The sequence below is a fragment of the Pinus tabuliformis genome, chromosome 8 (genome assembly GCF_031772625.1).
Source record: "Pinus tabuliformis cultivar Carrire ecotype Pingquan chromosome 8, CPIR1, whole genome shotgun sequence".
In the NCBI taxonomy this organism is placed as follows: domain Eukaryota; kingdom Viridiplantae; phylum Streptophyta; class Pinopsida; order Pinales; family Pinaceae; genus Pinus; species Pinus tabuliformis.
The window spans coordinates 2,042,135,964-2,042,160,184 of record NC_142294.1 but is presented as its reverse complement, the minus strand read 5'-3'; the positions used below and the strand labels follow the sequence as shown (position 1 = coordinate 2,042,160,184).

Sequence of the window (24,221 nt, the reverse complement as noted above, 5' to 3'; positions counted from 1 at the left end):
AAGTAATGGGCAATCGCATTTCCAAAGCGGTAATCAACAACCATATTATAATGGTTATGCCCATCAACCTTGTCAAAGTTGCCAGCATCAAATACATTATGCTGGTACGCAAAGACCCACTGCTCAGGCGATTCCATCTTATCCTGGGTATGCTTCGCCTAACCTGAATCAACAGTTGCCTTTTGTAGCAACTCTAGAATTACCAGATCTAAACCGGCTGACGAATGATCCAATTGCTTATGCCCCTTGGTGGTCAGCGATTCCGCATAAACTTCTGTCAGATATTCCTAAATTTAATGGAAATCCGGGTGAAGATCCGTCGAATCATGTGATGACATTTCATCTGTGGTGTTCATCAAACACCCTAAACGATGATTTGATTAGGCTTCGCCTTTTTCAGAGGACGTTAACTGGTCCAGCGGCAAAATGGTATAATGAATTGCCTAGAGCTTCGTTCAACAACTTCAGTACCTTAGCCACGACTTTCTTAACCCATTTTCAATTACCGATAAGGTATGAAACGGGAACGGAACTCCTAACCAACTTCAAACAGACAACGGCCACTCACATATCTAATCATATACATGAGTGGCGACGTCGTCGTAGGATGGTAAAAACGTACGTTCCCGATCAGCTATTAGCTGAATGGTTTATCAAATCCTTACTTCCTACAATCACGAAAGATGTGGCAAAGGGGGGAGTCGTAACGGAAGAGCAAGTCATCGCTCGTGCGCAATATCTGGACTTGGTCTATACTCAGTCTGGCACGCTCTACGACAAAATACCTGACGCCCCTAGACCGGAATTCTCAATTCCTCCTCCTCCTAAATCAAACAATGACTCTCATTCCATCGATGGCGTGATTGGCACGACAGACACGAAATCGACAAAGGCTACATCTAAAAGGGCCCGTAATATTTCCAGTCAAAATGCAAATGAGGAACTTCTTGCCTCGGAAGTAAATGCCGCGTCGACCAACAAGGGCAAACAACTGAAGCAACCAGGGGGCAAGAAGAAAAAGAAAGGGAGAAAAAGGAAACCCCCTGCGGGGTGTCATATATGCGATGAGGATCATTGGACGAGAGATTGTCCACATATAGCTGAAGTTAAGAAACTCTTTAAGAGTTCAAAAACCTCAGCAGTATTGACTGATCTGTTTCCAAGCCCGGGTACCAAACTGGTTGCTAATCAAAATGCTTCCCGATCCCAAGTGCTTATGTTGTCTATCTCAAAGCAGCAAAATGATGCTTTGGGAAGGAATAAAGATTACGGGAATCCACAGGTGTCGAATAACAAGGCTAATGAACAACCTAGTAGTTCGACAACAACTTTGACCAAAGTTGTGCCACCCACCATTCCTGAACAAATGATAAAGTCGCCAAAGGGAGTAGTGTACAAGTCGACATTTAATCCTTGTGCAAAAATAGCACAGAATTATAATATAATAGAGGACCTGGCCCAATCGCCGTCCGCTATGTCGACGCTTGAGGTATCGCAAAATTGCCTCTCCCAAGAGCAAGCTTTATTATCAGCAATAGGTGAAATTGACCCAATGGACTCCAATATTGTGGCCTTTGATCATAAAGGATATGACCCTCAGTTACCAGCTCAACTAGCTTTCCTTATTCAAGTGAAAGCCCTCAACAAAACTGTTCATCGAACAATTATTGATGAGGGGGCATCTACGTGTATTATGTCGATGAGTTGCTGGAAGAATTTAGGCTCACCACCCTTGTCGAGATCGTCAACGACGTTAAAAGCATTTGATGGACGATCATACACTCCATACGGGATTTTAAGTAACTTGCAAGTTGAACTAGGGGGCAAAACAGTAGGAATTGATGTTGAAGTAATTGATGGAAACCTCGATTACAACATCCTACTGGGAAGGCCCTGGATATATGCCATGGCCGCAGTTGTGTCGACCTACTTCAGGAAGATTGCATTTCCCTTTCAAGGAGGAATTACAGTCATCGACCAACAAAATTTCCTCCCCGACAGTTCACAAGTTACGGGAAGCATTCCAATGATCCATGGAAGCAATCATTCGCTTCAAAATATTGAAGTAGGTCTCCTAAAAGACCCTGCCTTAATCTGGCGGAAACCTACAATATGAAATCTTCTATATCTAATGGATTCGGAAGATTCCTAAACATTTTGTCAGCGTGGATCATCGCCCTAATAGAAATACTGTAAATACAGTGGGCTCTGAGGACGATTCTAATCTCATGTCAACCTCGTTAAAAAATGAAACAAGGAGTCATGAGGATAGTTCTTTTACTGTGTCAACCTCATTAAAAAATGAAACAATCTCCTTTCCAAATCTCAAAGGTAAACCTTCATTCCAACCACCAAGTTGAATGCAATGAAGCTTGGGGGGCATGCACCTCGATTTGTGTTGTTATGCTGGGGGCATGCAAACTTATCTTCGAGTAGTTTTAGCACACAGTTCATGCTCGTTAAAAAATAAACGCAAGAATCGAGCAGTTTTAGCACACAGTTCATGCTCGTTAAAAAATAAACGCAAGATTCGAGCAGCTTTAGCACATAGTTCATGCTCGTTAAAAAATAAACATAAGATCGAGCAAGTGGTTTCCCGCGTTTAAGCTCGTTAAAAAATGAACTATTCCGGTAAATAACCACTGTGAATGTAACATTATCAGCCATTAAAGCCTTGGTCGTGTTTGAACCGTCACCTCCACTTTTCCATTGGCCGATCGTTCACCTCCATATGTTTGTTTACCCATTTTGAGGAACAGCTGCGAAGAGTGATTTCACTAGCCATCCTTGTGACACTGCCGTGATTGGAAAATTCCAACCTGTACTTGGAATCAGCTGCTAACCTATTTCATCACTCATTCCTCAAAAGACAAGTCTTCTTTAAGCTCTTTTCATCTGACTCGTAAAATATGAAAAGATTGTCGAGTCCTTGGCCTTCCAGCTCATTAAAGGGACAGGAAGTGCTATCCCTCCTCTAGATTTTAATCTTTTTGGACCTGAGGGATTATTGCACAAAAAGATCGAGCGCTTGTTTTATTCGGCTCGTTAAAACTATCGAAAACTCATCCCTTCTGTATTGTTTTATACTTTTTCGGACCTAAGGGATTAGATGACGAAAAAGGACTTTTGGAGTTAAATTTATGTACCTTTTCAGACTCTCTAAAAATGAAAAGGACCGAGTTTTCTTTGTCGTTAGACTCGTTAAAATCATTAAATAGCGACAAACTTGTCTTTAGACGAGAACGAGTTTCACTATCGCTAGGCTCGTTAAAACATAGCGATGGGCTTGCCCGAAGGGCAAGTTATAGAACAAGCATATGTTATCCTCCTCAAGCTTGACAAAAATAAAGAGGTACTGGTCAGCAATGACTGGGGAAAAATTGGGAGAAACTCAAGAAAAATTTGATGGTAGCAAGTCGCTCTTGAACATGACACTTTTCCTCCGTACCACAATCGGGTTGGGTTGTTTCATTCACCGGTCACATCACCATGGTCTCGCCATACCATCCATATTTGGGGTAATGCTACCGATCCATCACATAAGTGTCGCCATATGTTCAAGAGAAGTCATTCAGAGAAGTCAACCGTGTCCCATCCACTGCCATACATTATCCTTCATCCTTTCATGACCGCCACCCTGAATCATATGTCATCAGATCGTTTTCACCTCTATCAAAATCATTAGCTCCGTTCCGTGTCACTGATGTGGGATACATTAAGGCCCTCCTTTGACGGATCGCTTCTTGTCGACCTCAACTCATTATCCAAGAAGTTGATCTAGGAACAACCCCTTCAGTACTTTGAAGCTTGCATGCCTCAATGGCAAGTTTCTCACTTCCAGCGACAGGTATACATCAATGACCTTCGACCGAAAGATTTTACGTGGTGTTCGACGCCAAGTTCTTTATTCACACCGCGTGAATTGTACTGCAGTACCTTGAGGGTCATTATCATTATCGGTGATTCCTCTCGCGCTTATTAACGGTTTACCTCATTGACCGGTAATCAAGCGATGTCTTTCCATGTTCGACTTCAGAACATTTCTCACATGGATCGACTTGTACTTAGAGTGAAGATCAAACGAGTTTGAAGACCCCGGATCTAGTTTCATCCATCCGGGTTGCGATATATATTCAGGAAAGATAAAGACATTGACATGTACATCATTGCAGCAGATAATCATCCTACCCAAAGGATGATAATTTCATCAAAATTATCGGTCTACAATCAGACGATTGTCTGTTCTATGTACGGAAAAATGAATTTATAAAGCTGAGCATGGGAATGCCCGCCTCAGCTAGATCATGAAAGCAGTATGAAAAATAATGTATTGTATTGTATTGTATTACAGGTCTCCTCCCAGCAATGAATGAACTTCGGATCCTCCTGATAAAGCATTTCACCCGATAAACGGCCTCATACTTTAGGGGGCAACTGTTATAGACATTTTTGTGCCTTACAGCTATAAGCATGAAATGTCCATAATCTAAGGGATCCAAAGTCCCTAAACATGTTGTTCCTACCCCTAGAGGAACAAGGCTAACAAACCACAGCAATTCACAGAAGTTCTCCACTAGAAACTGCTCAAAAACAAGTCAATTCAGGATCAATTCAGAGGCTCCACTAGCTGTCTGCGCTGAAATGCAAAGTCTGCACTGGCTACCTGCACTACAACGCAGGTAGAAGCACTACCAGGGTGCGCTGAACGAGAATTGACAAATGGCAAGTTCATTCAACAAGGTGTCAAGACCCTGGAAGCTTCCAGAATCTTCCTCAATGACACTTGCCTCAATGAATTCGACTAGTGATGAGTAAGAGGTTCTCAATCTCCAAGTGGAAGCAAGAACCTCCAAGTGGAAGCAAGAACTGACAGAGGGAGAGGACACTAGTCAGATCTCAAGCTGACTCATCCTCTCTCCAAACATCTATATATGGATCTCTCCTCCATGAGATCTAGGCTGGAATTTTGTTATTGCAAAGAATTGTTGTTGGTTTGAGATTGGAATCATTGGGTGCTTAATGCTTTGAGGGAAGGTGAAGATAGGAATTTCATTTGCTGGGAAGGAGATGCTGGATTGGAGCCCTCTGGGTTGTATCTCTTCCTGAACCTTGTCATTCATCAATAAAGCTATCTTGGTTTCTCCAATATGCTGATGTGTCTTTGATGTATGATTGCATTAGTGTATTTAGTTTATTTCTAATCCTGAACTAGTTATGAATATGAATCCATGTCTTGTGTAGTGTTCTCTTCTTGTGATCTTGCAGAAACCTCTTGAAGCTGGGCGAGCGAGAAGGCAAGTAGCTGGGAACTCTCAAAGAGAAGAGAAACCGGATCGAGGGACAAACGGAAGACACCGGTTAGTCCATCCATCTCTCTTCGTTCTTAATTCATAAAGGAAGAATACTAGAATAGTTGTTTATGTTTGTTGCTAAGGCACTGTCACACCTTAGGTGGATAGGATCGTCCTGCATAGGCATTTTTCCCCACAACAATTGGGCTCCTCCCATTAAAGACCAGAGAGGTCAAGACTTGGAGAGGATAAGAGTCTATGCACTCTAGTGGCTTGGGGAATCCAAGAACCACCCTGCCAAGCATCATTTCTGTTTTGGGAGACTCAAGTTGAGCTCCTCATTGTAAATTTATGCTTTAAAGACACAATAAAAGAAGGCCACCAATGAAAGTTGGACCGGAGACATAGCCCTGGAGGATAGGGTGAACTCCTTATTAATTTGTTGTGTTCTTGTGTTTTCTTACTGTGTTTCTCTTAATATTTTCCATTTTCCGGTGTCTGTGTATTTTTCAATCTGATCGATCTGTTGCCTAAAATAACATAGACACACACCAGCACATGAGTCTATAATACCTTCATTCAATAATTATTTAACTGAGATCACTCAAAAGTGATTTTCAGATCAGTGTTCTTCTTGGGCTTCATGAGCTGCGCGGTCTCTAAATGAGGGAATTTCTCGTGGTCAGCGACATCCCAATCTCCAAACTTCAAGTTAGGCACCCACCCTAGGTGCATGCCCTCAAAGATGATGTCATCTAGGAGGAGCAGAGTCTGGAGAGAACTCTTGCTCTCGTCGAGATCCTTGGGCACTTTTTTCTTCTCCTTCCGTGGGGCAATATAGGCGGGCAGCTTTGTTGGAGGGTGTGCACGCTCAGTTTCTTCCCCCATGCCTTTGTCCTTGTCTTCTTCAATTATAAGTTCCTCCAAGTCGTCCTCCTCTTCGTCGGTTTCCAAGTTAACTAATTTCCCTTTCTCTTACATCATTAACCTAGTGCACAGCGAGTTTCAAGGGGACACACGTACAGGAATCATCGGTTGTTTGTCTTTCTTCGGCCTCGGTGTGCGCGGTGATTCAGGGATCTTCCCCACAATCTTGGTGCCTTCAGGGGCGTCCCCCACAATCAGGGCCTGCGCAGCTTCTTCAGCGGTCATATCTGCAATTTCCCTAACTTCTTGTGACATTGTCATCTTGCTGGTCCAGAAATATTTCAATTGCTTAATCAAGGGCTCAATCAACACTTTGCACAAGTCAAATAGGGCTCTTCTCAGAATACGCGGAGCATACAACAGCTCAATTCACAATTGACCAAGTGTTGTTTGTTGGGTAGCCCTTTGTAATTTATAGCATCTTTTGAATTTGAATTCGACTATTCCCCCAAATCTGGTTCATTAATGCTCCCTTGGTGGTAGATTTTCCCAAATCTTACCCATAAAGCGTGTCTTAAATGCTTGTCGCCCACTTCATTTGGTCTCAAGTCGAGCATCACATCGTGACTAGTGACTCCAATGGTCACTTTCTAGCCGACCTATGCAGCAGCACAACCCCCCTTGCACTGTCACAGACCTTGTGACACTTTACTCCTGCGCGAAGCTCCAATATCGCACAGCTCGCAGGAAAAATAGCTTATAGTCCTGCACCTACTTTAAACCACCTGGAGCACTAAGACTGTACTTCCCATGGCTAGTCAGGAGGCCACACCATCTGTATAGGGTTTCATTTGGTCATCCATCACTTTTCCTAGAAAATACCCAGCTTTTATTGTTATTGGGCTTGTTGCGCACTTTATGGTTGATCTGTTTAGTAATATGCGGTCTGATCCAAGGCACCAAGCTGATCAACTCGTGGCGGTAGTCCCCAAATTCATCAACGTGATCATGCACACCATGTTTTATCACCCTAGTCTTCTTATCAAGAAAATCTTCCTTTATTCCATCCTCAAGCTTCTTGACTTCCGCTTCCACAAGAGCGCTTTTCTCCCTTAATCACACCCTTTCTTTCCTAAGTTGTTAGAGCCTAAGATCACCCTATGGGATTTCTTCCTCAGGTCCCAAGCGTTCTGCTTCGTTCAGCTGCGCGATCCCTTCTTCCAAGGATCCACGAGCCATCCTATCTACTGGTGCTGCTATGCGTGGACTAAGCATTTTATACTCTATAGGGATTACAGCATTCGCTCCATACTCCAGCCTTGGAGGCGCCTGCTTTGTCAATTTCTTACACATGCTTCTATAATCCCATAGAACCATCCCAATTAGTTTGCTACACGTTGTGTACCTTGTTCAACATTTCGCATATTTCGTTAAAGGCTTCAGCATGGATAACCTTCTGCACACTTGGTCTTTACATACTTCGTTGTTCCAGTCAGAGGGATCATTCGTGCCATTGCAAAGCCCGCACATGGTTATTTACTGTGTCCCCCATCGTGAAGTCTGTGTGCATCTGCGTAGTTTTTTTAAAATATGCTTGTATCCATCTAGACGGGTGCGCGTGCGGATCATTCTGTCATGAAATCTTGTGCATCATTCTCCTGCATTTGCACCAGTCCTCAAAGCTTCCTTGGTGCGTACCCCACCATCTCGCGCGTGCAATGCGCAATACACATTTCAAAGCTTTGAAACATTGATATTTCGGCACCTCTCTTCAAATCTGTTTAGGAAGTCATCTACCTCACTTAACCCATCATACGCAGGCAGATCCCTTACCTCTGTTGATATGCAGCGCAGCGATCTCATCATCATGTTACAGTTTAGTGTGGTTACTTCATGTAACCAGTTCTACCATTGTTCTATCTCCTCATCAGAATCCAATGTGCACGAGATCCCATGAGATTCGTCCATCCGCGGTTGGATTTGCCCAGTCTTTCTCTCACATTGTTATCTTGTAGATGCAGTCCAAGTCACCATCACTTTCATAGTCACGCACTAGCTCCATGTAGCGCGGTCCTTCTATAGGGTCCAAAGGTACAACTATGCGCAGAGACTTTTTCTCAAAAATCATCTTGCGCTTCTTTAGATTTATCACCCCATTCATGTTAGTGGCCTAATCTATTCCTAATAGCATGGGGTAGGGTTTGTTGTCATCAACAATCTCTATCACTTCGAAATCTACTAACGCACTTGCTCCTTCGATATCCACTGTGATTCCCTACAATCTTCCCATAGGTAAGATCTTTTGCTAGTTCGCCATTCACAGTTGGATAGGAGACCATTGCAGTGTAGGCCTTCCCATGCGCTCCCATGTCTGCTTCGGCAGAACGTTCGCATCTGATCCTAGGTCCACAATCACTTGGTCCATCTCATATTCTCCAATCTGTGCGGTCAATCTCATCTCTCTTCCCATCCTCGTCGCGTGCTTTCCAATCTTTTGGACTACATGCGGTTCTCCTGGCATGATCATAGCGCATCTATTTATAAGTTCATGCAGTCCCTTTACAGCCTTGTTGTCACGCAATAGCTTCATGCATGTTTCCAGGAATGTTGTAAGCATTGATGGGTCCATGTCCGGCTCCAGTCTAGCTTTGCTTTCTGAAGTGGAGGCATCAGCGAGGCTCTTCCTAGATTCCATGAAGGTTTCCTTAGTATGCTCTAAATCAAACTCTGGTTCTTTTGTCGAAGCCTTGCGAACCCAAGTACTCTTTTCAGGCTACGTTCCTTTGTCATCCCCTGTTGTAATTCCACTTCGAAGCACAATATTCACATTAGGGTCTTCCTCACATGGCATTTGCAAGTTCTAAGTCGGGGGAGGTTGTAGTGCTCCCTTGTCTTGCAACCTTGCTATCAGTGTGGGAAAATCCTCGGTCTCATGATCAAATAATGTACAATACAAGCATGATGGACGCGTAAGATTTGTACAATCGCGGGCATAGTGTCCTAGTCCTCCACAATTGTAACATATCAGTTATCCGCGACCTCTTCCAGGTCCTCCTACACCTCGGCCTCGTCCGTGCCCCTAAAATCTGGTTCGCACCATCCCTACGTTCTGTTCAAGGGGTTGTGTTTCTGCCTGAAATCTGTAGCTAGGAGTCCTATCCATCATTAGCTCATAACTTCTACAAGTGCGCTCATCATGTCCCACTGACCTACAAAAATTAGAGAAGAACTGTTGTGAATTCTGTGTGTACTTATGCAACATATGGCAGTTATCCATAGCATGCTTCCCTCCTATTTGACAAATTGTGCACCATAATGCAGGCGCCGCGCTAAGTCCTGCCTATCCCTCTGGTCTCAACGACATTAGTCCTCCTCCCGTGAGGTAATTTGTGAACACTAGGCAATGGTCCTTGTCATGACCCTGACCCTTGCACTTTACGTACCATACCTTGTCACGCACTTCTGGGTGAGCTGGCCTATCTTGTTTCATACTTTGCATCTCAAGGCACAGGTTTTTCAATTGCACGTGAATCTGCTAAACTCCCAAGTTGGGATCCTATATCTGGGTCTCGTGTAGTCTCATTATGATTTCCAAGGCCTCGGCCTGAGTTATTAGCCTCTATAGTGACAGTGCATTCCTTAGATGTAGCGTTAACGATGCTACAAACTATTCACAGTGTTTTCCATCTGTCAAAGTCATGTTAGCTTCGTGAATTGTGCACTTCAGTCTCTGAGCCAACTCCCAAGGGATCTATCCTAGTAGCATCGTGATCTCCTTGAACACAATGATCAACTGCGCCTCTGACTTCAACCTACTAAATTCACTGTTCAGCGCAATTTGGATGTCTGCGATCCCCGAATTTGGATTGTCATTAGAATGCTTAATGTGTCAGGTCAGCACATGATCCTGTAGAGCACTGACCAACATTTCCTTCTTTATGTTATCATTCGTGACTCCCTACGCTTCCCATACAGGCTTTATCACAAACCAAAATTGGTCTAGATCATCATTTCCTACTCCCTTGAACACTGGCAACTTTATCGCGCTTGCCATATTGGTTCGCGATGGTGGTGGAGGTGGTATGGGAGAAGATGCGGGTGAAGACAGTGAAACTGGCGGTGGTGTGGGTGGGGGCGGTATGCATGGAATCCTCTGCCTTATCAAATTGATCACACTTCTTGGTGAGACCTTCGTGAGTTCTTCCTCGTCCCCTCATGGAGGTGAAATCAAGGGGCTAGTTTCTGGTTCTTCACTACCTTTGTTTCTGTAAATTATCTCACTTCGTGTAGCCCCGAACATCAATTTATTTGCATAACATTATTTTCACATAGTAGATTTTTAATCCAAGTGTTCAAAGACTTAACTTACTTACCTTGCGGTCCTTTGAGGAAGCATCGCTCTGCCTCATTGTAGTTGACTGAAGTATCTACCGCAAATTCAGAAATGAATCCTCCTATAATTTGAACGATCCAGTGATCAACAGCACGCATGATCATATCCTCCGATTCTTCCAACCTGCACACCAATTCTGGAGTCCACACAATAGATCTGTCAAAAAGCTTGAACCTTCCTTTTTTTTTTAGTTATCTTCGTGATCCACTCATATAGCTCAGTAGGGAAAGATGCGAAAAACAATTCGTAGATTTTTGTGTACAGGTAGCAGTCTAACCACTGTTCTTTTGATAGTCGCGGATTCCCATTCTCCTGCGCCACGAACTCGTGAATCTTCCTATTGTTGGGTTGTGTTATATTCTTTCCACAACTAGCTCACATAGTTAACCGAGGAGTTAGAAGGGGGGCGAAGCCCCCCCTTCGTTGTGCCGATTGTGTAGTGGGGGGGGGGGGGGGGGTCATAGGGGGTTTGAGGGATGCAGGTAACCCCATTCTATGGGGTCTGGGGTAGCGCCCCAGAAAATTTTGTTTTTGGACCCTATATTAAGTTAGGCGGACCTACCTATGGTTTTGTGCATGATTTTTTGCACATGATTTTGGACGCGATGGTTTTCGGTCCATGGTTTTGGACGCGATGGTTTTTCATTCCAGGGTATTGGATGCTTCAGCATGTATCAATATGTATTGTAACATTGAAAGGAACATAATGAAAAATCAAGCTGGTAGTCTCAGTTTTGGGATCCAGGGGAAAATCTCTGTGTATATGTGTTTTATGTGTCATGCTCTCGCATTGTTAATTTTCTGTGTTTTAGAATTCATGTGTAGGTAATTTATGTATGAGGTTAAAACCTACATTTGGTATCATAGATTTTTGGCTTCAAGGGGATGCCTTTGTTGTTGAGGGGTTTCGCTCGGGCCTGTGGTAGACCCTATTGAGTGAGAGATCTACGAGATCGATTCTGGTGGTGAAAGAGGATGGCAAGTAGTGGAAAGATAGAGATCAAGAAATTTAATGGTCAGAGTTTTGAGTTATGTAAACTCAAGATGGAGGATCTATTGGTGGATAAAGATTAGTGGGTCGTTGATCCGAATTTGGATCCTTAAACTCTCTTAAAGCTACCCGAACATTGTAAAAGCTCATACTGAAGTTTAAAGTCTTACGGATGTCGAAGCCTATCAGAAATAACCTCTGAACAATGACAATTTGTAGCCAGCACAGAGCAACGAGGACCTTTAGTCAAAGCGCATTGACCGGTAGCCCATGGGGACTGTGCATGGTTCAAAAATGGAAGTTAGGAGGCTCAAACTAGAAAATGGAGGTTGTTTCTGATGCGCGATTAGCGCATAATTGCACATCGCTGGGCAAAACCCCTTGAAATGGTAAAGCCCCAAGTGCTCGGTCACAAGGAAAGCCAAGAAACCGTGGGAGAAGCGCTGAAATGATAAGCGGGTCCCACGCTCCAAAACCGGCGGAATATCGGAAGCGTTTTGGGCAGTAAGCATAACTTTCAGGAGAGTGAGCGATTCCATACGTTGCTTGACGTGTGTCCGGCGGATGAGAGAGAAAACTGCTCTCATCGTGGGCTAACGTCCAACCAAGTCAACCACGCGATAACAGCGATGATCGTAGGATCTGGAGGCCGTAGATCTAATGATGGAGATTTCACCCAATGGGAAACTGGATTCAACAGGAGAAATAAGCTACGGCATATAAAGGTTTGAAGTTCGACGTGGACGATGAGTTGGTAGAGATTCGTGTTTCATGGGCATTCTTGGAGTAAACGTAAATAATGACCACTTCAAACAATCGAGTGTTTTCGATGAACCTGACAATTATCCATTATGGAACAGGTGGCCATTTTCCCTGTGAGGTGATGCAGTGCCTGTAACAACCGAAAGAAGGGATTCAAACAGTCATGAGACAAATTGGCCTAAGCCAAGAATAGAGAGAACAGAGCAGAAATAGAGAGAGCGAACAGCGAAAAAACGTTGAATGTGTAGAGAGTCTTTGGAGCCACTCGGAGGTCGAGTGAAAAGCCAGAGAGCTCAATTGACAGCAGCATATTGTTGTTGGAGTTGCTTGTAGGTCAAGCGACTCATAGAGGCATGAAAAGGCCAAGAAAAAGAGCTTAGAGAAGCCAGATCCAAGGGCCAGAGCGAGCGCCAGAAGCCAGAGTTGAGAGCCAGAGCCAGAGTCAGAGCCATAGCTAGAGCAAGAGCCAGAGCCAGAACGAAGAGCCAGAGCTAGAAAACCGAAGAGATCCAAGAGCCAAGGGATAAGATGGTGTTTTGAGCCCAATTTTCCTACATAAAACATTGGAGTTAAGTGTATCACTTGTAAAATAACTATTGCCATAATCCCAGAGAGCCTAATCAAGTTGATTAGAGCTCAAGGAGATGTAGCCCAAGATATCAGGGTGAACTCCATATTATATTGTTGTCTTATGTGTTTGTTTTTATTTCTACTTTCATTATCGTTATATGCACATATATATCAGTTTAAGTACCTCCCCATATCAGCACAAACGACAGATTTTAAAGTAAATAATCAGCTGAAAACAAATACAAGCATACACCCATATTTTCAATCATTTCCTATTTCTGCATTGGTTGATCAAATAGACTTGGGAAAATTTAAAGCTTTGGAAGTGGGAGAGGTTCTTGTAAGTTAGATAAGAAGCCTAAGAGCCCCATTTTCAAATCAGTCGTGGTAGATCTAGGTACTAAACTAACGAGAGTTTCTGATCAAGAATGGAAGAAGTTGGATCGAAAGGCTAAGAGCACAATACGATTGTGTGTCTCAAATTTAGTATTGTTGAATGTATCAAGGGAAGCTATGGTGAAGGCTTTTTGGGACAAGTTGGGAACTTTGTACCAATCTAAGTCTCTGGTGAATAAATTGTTCCTACGGAAAAAGTTGTATAACCTGAGGATGAAAGATGGAGACTTGGTGACAGAACATCTAAACACATTTAACACTGTGGTAAGTCATTTATTATCTGTTGATATTAAAATTTTAGATGAAGATAAGTGCATCATTTTTTTGTGTTCTCTACCAAATTCGTGGGATAGTCTAGTTATTGCAATAGGTAGCAATGCAACTGCCTTGCAGTTTGATGAAATAGTCTCATCCTTGCTGACAAAGGAGATGAGACGGAAAAATATGGAGAGACAGAATGGTGATGCCTTGTCTGTACGAGAACAGTCCCAGAACATAAACAAAAATAAGTCATTGAGTGGGAGATCTAATCCTCCAGGAAAGCTTATAAAGGTGGTGTGCTGGAAATGCGGAAAGGAAAGGCACTACAAAAGGGATTGTAAATAAATCTCCTAATAAAGGAAAGGGATCTGATGACGCTCCTTCTGCAGAGGCAAAAACCACCTCAGATGAAGGTGGGGATGTGTACTTGGCTTCTTCAAGTACACATGTAGATCATGAGGCATGGTTGATTGACTCAGGTGCATCCCTTCACTTCACTCCCCATAGAGAGTGGTTCTGCGAGTATGAGAAATATGATGGTGGTGATGTCTTTTTGGGGGATGACAGGAAGGTTAGAGTCATTGGTCACAGAAAAGTAAAGTTGAAGTTGCAAGGTGGAAGGGTTATAACACTTCCGGGTGTTCTGCATATTCCTACATTAGCTAGAAATCCAATTTCCGTAAGCAAGCTATATGATGCAGGTGTAAAAACAGTGTTCGAGAAGGATACCTGCAAAATGGTTCGGGGAGCACTGGTATTCATGTAGGGAGTTCAGATTGAAACTCTGTACAAGCTGCAAGGTAGCACTGTTATCGATGGGTGCAACAGTTCTATGGTTCTTGAAAGTCGAGCAGACAATCTAGTGGTCTCTAGAGAGAAGACAATGTTGTGGCATCAAAGGTTTAGACATATTGGAGAGAAGGGCCTTCGAATACTTCATGGTAAAGGTATGGTAGAAGGTATGAGTAATAGCTCTCTGGATTTTGATTTCTGAGAAAATTGTGTATATAGGAAGCAGAATCATGTAAGTTTCCCCTCTAGTGGTAAGAGGGAAAAACATATATTAGAGCTTGTGCACAGTGATATGTTTGGACCTGTGAAGGTTCCATCACTGGGTAAGTCTGTGTACTATGTATCATTTATAGATGACTTCTCAAGGAATACATGGATATATTTCCTTAAGAAGAAATCTAAAGTCTTTGACAGGCTTAAAGAATTTAAGGCTTTGGTGGAAAACCAAACAGAGAAGAAGATAAAGGTGCTGAGGACAGATAACGGTGAGAGTTTTGCAGTAAGGAATTTGAAGAATTTTGTAAGAAGTGTGATATAGCATGGCAGAAGACTACTCCATATACACCTCGGAAAAATGGAGTTGCAGAAAGAATGAACATGACGTTGATGGAAAGGGTAAGAAGCATGCTCAATGGTGTCGGGTTAGGACAAGAATTCTCGGCAGAGGTGGTGGAGACTGCATGTTACCTGGTCAACATATCACCTTCATCAGCATTGGAAGATAAGACTCCACAAGAGGCATGGACTGGTATGAAACCTTCTCTTTCACATCTGAGGGTATTTGGATGTGATGCATATGTACATGTTCCAAAGGAGAAAAGAACCAAGTTGGATAGTAAATCTGAAAAGTGCATCTTTATTGGGTATAAGGATGGTTTAAAGGGTTATAAGCTTTGGAACCCAGTAACAAGGAAGGTTGTGTATAGCCAAGATGTGGTGTTCAAAGAGGTGAAAGATGTTATTAAACATGAAGTCCAATCAAAGGAACCTGAGAAGATAGTGTTTGAGCTAAAGGAGGAAGAATCAGACTCTACAGCAGAGGAGGAATCCAAAGATGAAGAGCCACAAACTCCGAGTGTGAGAAGATCAATTCAAGAAAGAAGGCAGCTAGAAAGGTATAGTCCATCTACTTTCTATTCAAATTTTGCTTTATCTGTTACTAATGATGATCCCAGAACTGTGAAGCAAGCAGTAGATTCAAAGGATGGAAAACTCTAGAAAGAGGCCATGGTTGATGAAATGGCATATTTGCACAAAAATGAGGCTTGGGATCTGGTGGAGTTGACGGCTGGAAGGAAACCCATTGGCAGAAAATGGGTGTTCAAGAAGAAGACAAATGCAAAAGGAAAGGTGGAGAAATACAAATCTCGGTTGGTAGCAAAAGGTTATTCCCAGGTGCCGGGAATTTATTTTAGTGATATTTTTTCTCCTGTTGCCAAGGTAACTTCTGTTAGATTACTTTTATCTGTTGCTACTACTTTTGATTTTGAGGTAGAACAGATGGATGTGAAGACAGCATTTCTTTTTGGGGATCTAGAAGAGGAGATCTACATGAAGCAACTTGAAGGTTTTGTGGTGAATGGTAAGAAAGAACTGGTATGCAAGTTAAAGAAGTCTTTGTATGGGTTAAATAAGTCACCAAGGATTTGGTATCAGAAATTCGATACATTTATACAGGGACTTGGATTCACCAGAAGCAAAGCAAATCACTGTGTGTATTTTAAATTAATTGGTGACCATGTTATTTATTTGGTCTTGTATGTGGATGATATGTTTCTAGTTGGAAATGACAAAGAAATTATCTAGGATTTGAAGACCCATTTGTCCTCCAAATTCGACATGAAAGATCTTGGTGCTGCAAACTATATTTTGGGCATGGAAATTAAAAGAGATCGGATAAAGAGTAAGCTCTGGTTAAACTAGAGGAAGTATGTCGAGACAATATTGCAGAGGTTTAATATGCAGGATATTGAACCGGTGAAGGTTCCTATTCCTGTAGGTGTAAAGTTATCTGCTGAACAATGTCCCAAGACATAAGAAGAGGAAGAGGACATGTCTCGTGTTCCATATGCAAGTGCATTCGGTAGCTTAATGTATGTGATGGTCTATACTAGACCAGACATTGCACATGTAGTGGGAGTATTGAGCAGGTTTATGTCAAAACTAGGGAAGGAGCACTCGACAGCAGTGAAGCAAGTTTTCAGGTATTTGTGTGGCACTAGTGATTATGGTTTGTGCTACCAAGGAAGACCAGGATTGGACAGAGTGTTGGATATTCGTGGATTTGTTGATGCAGACTGGGTTGGATATCTGGATCAAAGAAGATCTGCAAGTGGGTATGTGTTTAACCTATTTGGAGGTGTAGTTAGTTGGATGAGTAAGAAACAATCTGTAGTGGCACTATCAACTACAGAGGCAGGATACATGGTAGCCACTCATGCAAGCAAGGAAGTAGTTTTGTTTCAAATATTGTGTTCAAGTATGGGTTTAGTACAGGGAGCTATAAGGATAGAGTGTGACAACCAAAGTGCAATTTTCATGGCAAAGAACTGTGCATATCATTCAAAGACAAAGCACATTTATGTTCAATATCATTTTGTGAGGGATATGATAGAAGAAAAAAGGTGTTGCTGGTAAAGGTGGACACTTTGAAGAATACTGCAGATGCATTAACAAAATCTGTGAGCTCTGAGAAGTTCTCTTGGTGTAGAGAAACAATGGGCATTGCAGGATTGGATAAATGACTAAGCTCTCTTGTGGCCCCCTGTGGAAAGAAAACAACAAGTGGGAGAATGTTGGGTTGCGTTATATTTTTTTCACAACTAGCCCATGTAGTCAACGAAAGAGTTAGAAGGGGGGCGAAGCCCCCCCTTCGTTGTGTTGATTGTGTAGCGAGGGGGGTCATAGGGGGTTTGAGGGGTGTAGGTAACCCCACTCTATGGGGTATGGGGCAGCGCCCCGGAAAATTTTGTTTTTGGACCCTATATTAGGTTGGGTAGACCTACCTATGGTTTTGTGCATGATTTTTCGCACATGGTTTTGGACGCAATGGTTTTTGGTCCATGGTTTTGGACGCGATGGTTTTTCAGTCCATGGTATTGGATGCTTCGGCATGTATAAATATGTATTGTAACATTGAAAGGAACATAATGAAAAATGAAGTTGGTAGTCCTGGTTTTGGGATCTAGGGGAAAATCTTTGTGTATAAGTGTTTTATGTGTTATGCTCTCGCATTGTTTATTTTGTGTTTTAGAATTCATATGCAAGTAATTTATGTACGAGTTTAAAACCTACACCTATCCAACCAATCTTCAAATCCTTTCTTTGTTGGATTCCAGGGATATGACATCAGACATCTCTATGTAGATCCCGGTCCTGGCAACGGAACCATTTGTTGGCTTGTTGGGGCCTGACCCAGGTTCGAAGTTAATTAGCCAAAAAAATCCCTGTACTACTGGCCCTTTCGGCAACAGTCCGTAGAGCACAGACTGAGGTCTCACCCGAAGTAGTATGGGGGAGTTCTGGAACCAGGTTTCCGCACCCTTGAGATGTCTGAGGGGTTGATTCTGTCCAACTGTTAGTCCTTGCACGTAGGTTACTTCGCGCACTTCCCTGGCCTTTGCGCCCTAATATATTCACCTTCGCGCAACCCTAATCAGGGTTGTGCGGCTCCTGCGCTATAGGAGCAGCGCTCTGCATCTTTTCCCTAATTCACACCCGAGATATTACTTCTCTTCTTACACCAGTTAGTTATCTTCGTGTAAATGGATGCCTTGTATTATATTTACTTATTCAGCACATTCATATGAGTTCACGCAGTAAGTAAACAGTAAACTTGCAATTGATACCCAATAATACATAAAACAAGAAAAGATACACAGAAATATGGTAAAACTTCTCTTTATTAATTCTTCCCACGGTTACAGACTCAACTTGCCCTGCGCACTCAGCTACAGGGGTCTACGCACTCAGTTGTAGACTACTAGGCCTCTGTGCACACAACTGCAAAGCCTTCTCCTACTCTACGACCCAAAGACACAACTTACACTTCGACTCAATCAATTCCTTTGACTCATCATGCTTCTATTCCCTTAATTGTCTTCTACACTTAGATCCTTGCTCTATTTATGCAATCCCATGGTCCGCAGACCATGGGTAGATCTTTCAAACAGATATTACATTACAAAAACAAGGGCGGACCACCCTGTGACTCTATTATGACTTTGCGCGTCGCAGAGTCTTTACAACGTACGTGGTCAAAAGTTGGAATTTAGGCCCCAAAACATGTCTTGGGGGGATTCCACGCCCAACACGAAGAGAAGAAGTAAGTCTGACTAGAGCTAAACTTGTAGTTGGCAGTTGATGTGCATGACCTCCAGCACACACTGGAAGATTAGTAAATACACTATGCATTAGTGTGTTACTAGTTCATCTGCACCCAAAGACCATGCACATGCTAGCAGACGAGTCAGATGGAGGAACCATACTAATGCACCCAGATGCAATAAAGGCAAGAGTTCACTTCAGCAAGAGGTCACAATGGTGTGCATGCACACCATCATGGATGACCAAGCTTGGCATCTGCTCACCACCTTCACCATCACAAGCATGTCAAAGAGTTGGTCTCATCACAATGGATTGAGTGTCAGTGATGTTTTGCTTGGATTTCTCAAGCCATGTTGTATCACATGAGTACATGTGCATTGTAATGTATGTATTATCAAGTGTAAGTCAAGTGTCGATAATTTCATATAATAGTCATAGAGTAGAGGAAGAGTCATGAGGGTAGTTGAACTATCACAAAGAGGAATGTTAGGTGTCACCCCACCCTTTGCTATAAATAGTCCCTCATAACTCATTGTATAGGATTTTGGGCAACCAAGCTTCGATAGGATTATCTTAGAGAATGCTTGGATAGTATTGTAACATGCCTTGGCTTCTCCACTACACGGAGCTAGTACATCTCTTTGGAGGAGCAGGTGGATGTGGCTATAACATTTCACTATTGGAGCTAGTGGTTGGACATGGATGTATTGTATGACTAGAACTTACACTTTTTTATATAATAAGAGCCAGCACATTCCATGCATATGTTGTATTATATTCTAGCTATCTCATTTACTCTAAATGGAATATTTATTTGCTTTCTTACACATGCATGTATGGATTATTTTGTATGAGTATGTATGAATCTTTCTTAAATGTGTTGTTGGTTTAACCATCACTTCGGTTTCCAGCTAACTTTCTTTCCAACTTGTGATGCATCTTCGCTCGTGTGTTCCCTACCCATCCAAGTACTATTATAGGTTTCCAAGGGGTGCACTCATCTCACCCCCCATGTGTTAGAACCTCTCATGCACCTTCCTTGAGTCACTGCAGCTGTCACACCCTTGCTACCAACAGAGTCATCTTACTTGCCTCTGTGTGAACTCACGGTCCAAGCATTACCATACAACCCACTACTGGGACTCCTACACCAAACAGTCTGAGGTCTAATTGGGACTTCTTATCAGGGAGATCCCCTTACATGTTGGCCAGTCCAGCACCATCAACACACTATTTAACAGTGGTGACGAAGATAACATTTTACTTTCAGACACAACTTTCTACGAGTCAGGCGAAGAAGAGTAAGAGGAATAAGAGCCATCAGATTATGAAAAATAAGAAGAGGAGAGCGAAGAAGAAGACATGGCAGACAAAGATATGGATTAGATGACTCAGGTCCCACTTGCACTTCCAGGTGTTTTACACAATATGCCAAAGCATTTGGAGAAGCTCTTAACGAAGTATGACCCTAAACACTAAAGTTTGAAGACCATCTAGACAACTTTTACCTACATCTACAGACACTTGAGGTATGTCACGATGATTTTGCATGTAGAAGTTTCCCATGTACCTTGGATGGTAGAGTAGTTGTGTGGTATCACAACCTTCCCCCGAACTCCATCCAAAATTGGAGGGGGTTCAAGAAAAATCTTCCTTGAAAAATTTATTGATGATAAGACCCTCGCCATGTTATTGAAAGAGCTGGGTAATCTTAATATGGATCAAAAGGAGAAATTAAAATACTTCAATCAGAGGTTCAACCACATCTTGAATAAAATTCCAAAAAACATGAAACCTCATGACTCCATCATAGTAGATTACCACACTTCTACCTTGCCAGCAAACATTGCGCAATTTGTGAAGCGAACTGTGAAACAAACATTAATGGAAATTTGTGAAGAGGTTATCTTTGTTGAGAAGTAATTGTGTGCAATTGGAGTCATCTTCGGGGATGAACCAACAAAATACTCCAAAGACATGGTTAAAGGTCTGAGGCCTCCGTGAGAAAGGCCAAAGAGAAAGAACCGTATGATCTTGAACGCTTAACGTACCTTGTCAAGACTCTATCAAATGAGATGGCATAGCTCAAATAGAGTTCAAGCGAGACCAATGTGAGAAACAAGCCTCCTAGATTCAACCTGTTCAGAAGGACTGTAACTTTTGGCAGTAACAACAACCATTCGTCAAAGTCTTCCCAGAGCTCTAATGTTCTATTGAATATTGAAAAATTGGGCTAGATCAATATTGTTTGTATCATCAAGAATATCATAATAGAAAATGTGCCCATAGTGGAATCAGGCCATGATCACACTTGCTACGCATCTTGTTGATGCGATGATGGTTGAGGAGCATACTAAGCCTACAGAAGAATAGGAAGAAGATGCTACAGTTGATGAAACTCCAAGTGTCGGGCATGCAGTAAACATATTCAATTGTATACTCATAGCCAAAAAGAGTATTGCCGACAAGTAGCTTCTGAGTGATGGTCCAGCCCAGAAGCAGGCCAACTGGTACAACCTAAGAAGCCAAGGGCCATACATTACAGTCAAGCTGCCCAAGTAGAAACCTAAAGAAAATATGTTGAGGAAAATCAATCCACCTGTCAACAAAGTGCAGAACACTCAAAGCAAGTTTGGGAAAGTAGTCTCAATGAAAACTTCTTCCACGAGAAGTAAGGACAAAACCATCACTCTGGAAGCCACAAACCAACTTACACCCCCAGTCACTCGGACATTCTTCCCAGTATGGAATAAAACATATTTGATGACATGAAGAAGGTTCATGTGAAGATTTCAATGTTTGAGTTAACAACTATCACGGTCTAGCGGGACATCCTCTTACGAGCACTTGGGAAGTCCTCCATAGGTAATGATGCTTCCTCAAACAAGGGATCTGGTAAGTCTTCTGGTTTTCTCGAATCTGTACTTAATGCTTTAACAATGGATTCAAATACACTATGCCTCACTTTTCTGTTAACTTTTGAAATATTTAATTTCAATGTACACAATTGCTTGGTTAACTCTAGTGCATCAGTGAACATAATGTCATTATCTATTGCCCAAAAAATCAATGAAAAATGGGACAAAACAGATGCACAAATTATTTATCTAGACATAACTCAGGTTCATGCAATTAGTTAACTCATAGATGTGATCATCCACTTATCATCTGATGGGTGAGTCCATCAATGTATCAACATAGTGATTGTGGACATTTTGGAAGCTTAAAGAGTGTTGTTGAGCAGAGACTGGTCCAGCAAGATACAAGGGCACTTTTCTATAGACTAGTCACATTTATGGCTTCCATATAATGGTAGAAATAATTAGATCTGGGTGGATTTATAAAGATACATGAAACACATTGTCACTCACTTGAATAGACAGAATGAATTGATGGCTTTCACAGAACTAATTTTCGGCAATTGTTTCCTTGAAACCCAACTTGGGTGTTACCTTGCAAAGCCATCCCAAGTCCCACTAGATACACAGTTGGATCTCCTTCCTAGTCCAACTAGTGAAAATGACCTTTGTACATTTAGTAGTAGTAGTAATATTACTAGTGTAGTTCTCATCCCCTATACATATGATATGTGAACTTTATACAAGAGATGGTGAAGAAGGATGTATTTTATAAATGGGATAAAAGGGAAAATGATGCATATTCCTGTATTAAATAGGTTATAGCAGAAGCACCTGCATTGTACAACCTAGACTTCAATAAATATTTATTTCTCTGCACTTTTGCTTCTCACACTTCTCTCACCGATGTACTCACCCAAAAGGATGAACTAAACAATGAGCGGCCTATCTCCTTCATGAGTGTGAGTTTGCAAGGACCAAAACTTAACTACCCCGCCATGGACAAACAAGCTTATGCGACATACAAGGAGGTGAAGAAATTTCAGCCCTATCTATTGAAGAATTATTGCATTCTTTGTCTCGCACCCAACAGTGAGATCGTTGCTCGTTCAACAAAGGTTGGGTGAAAGGAGAGCGAACTGGAAGACCGGGCTGCAAGAATATGATCTAGAAATCAATCCATTCACACAATCAAGGGCCATGATATTTTTTTACTAGTGGTAGATGCAGTGAACATAAAGGAAGAAAAAGAAAATATTTCAGGATGGGAGCAAGAAATTGATATGCACAACATTGAGCGAGCCTCCCCCACTACTAGCACAAACACTTGGTACATTGATGTGCACCAATACCTTGAGAACAGCACCGTGCCCTCCCATTCTTTTGTATGGAAAAAGAGGGCACTCAGACTTAAAGCATTATCCTCTCAGTTGGTGCATGGGTGCTTTTCAAAAAGCACCACAACGGATCATTACTCAGGTGTTTGCAAGCACATGATTTAGAAAAGGTATTATGTGATCTCCACAACGAATTAGTCGGGGGACACTTTGAAGGAAACACAACAACACATAAGGTTATGCAGGCTGGTTTGTACTGATCAACATTATTTAGAGATGCTCGTGCTTATGCCCACAAGTTTCTGATTTATCAGAGGTGCGTTGGTAGAAACAAGATGTCAACCACCCCATTGCAACCCATTGCAGTGGAAGAACCTTTTCAACAGTGGAGCTTGGATATTATTGGAGAAATTTTTCCACATTCATCAAAGCAGCACCACTACATCTTTACTCCCACATATTACTTAACGCGGTGGAAAAAAGTAGTTCCGCTCAAACAATTGAATGATCAGGAATTCATTAGCTTTCTACAACAGAACATCATTTCCAGGTTCGGCATTCCTACTTCACTTGTTTTTGACAAAGCAACATTCTTCTCATCGCTAAGACTTTATGATTGGAAAATGGAATTCTATTGAAACATTTAGCTAATTATTATCCATGGGGGAATGGTCTTGTTGAATCCACGAATAAGAACCTAATTCACATTATCAAAAACACCATATTCTCTAAGTAGTGAAACTGGCACTCCGCTTTGGTAAATGCCTTATAGGTTGACCAAGTCCCGTCGAAGAATTCCATAACCACCTCCCCTTACTTCCTAGTGTATGGAAAAGAAGCCATCCTCTCGCCTAACATCTACTTGTCTGCCCTTCAACACTCACAATAATCCCAAGGAAAGTCATGTATGTTAGTTCAGTGTATGATGGATACGCTTCACAAGCTCCAGGAAGAAAGGTTGAAAGCAAAAGAAAAATTTTCACTTCACCAAAATTGTATCAAGCGCTGGCTCAACAAGAAGTTTACAAGGAAGAACAACTTTAGTGTGGGTGACTTAGTCTTGAATGGGGATAAAGCCCACAAAGACAAACGAAAACACACTAAGTTTTAGTCTTTGTGGATTGGCCATTCACTCACAAAAAGCTTGGCTAGCACACTTATCATCTTCAATCACTTGATGGGAAGATTAACTCTCTCCTTATCAATGGCCAAGACTTCAAACACTATTTTCAATGAAGATCTGGGGTTTTGCACTAAATCATGTACATAGTATTTTCTTTTCATTTTTGTTTTTTTGCTTGAGTTTTGTTTTGGTTTTCATCATGTGAATCAGTGTTGTGCATGTACATGTTATGGCTTCTAAGTGTGTTTGTGGCT

The 24,221-nt window shown here is 42.1% G+C and overlaps 1 protein-coding gene across 1 annotated transcript in view; it reads right to left on the bottom strand.

Moving 5' to 3' along the window:
• Window positions 1-7,316: 7,316 nt before the first annotated feature.
• Window positions 7,317-24,221, bottom strand: part of LOC149244654 (uncharacterized) — a 35,241-nt gene continuing 18,336 nt past the window's right edge. Inside the window, exon 4 of the mRNA XM_089371611.1 lies at window positions 7,317-7,515. Coding sequence (XP_089227737.1) covers window positions 7,317-7,515 — 199 coding nt within the window. The remainder of the gene's footprint in view (window positions 7,516-24,221) is intronic.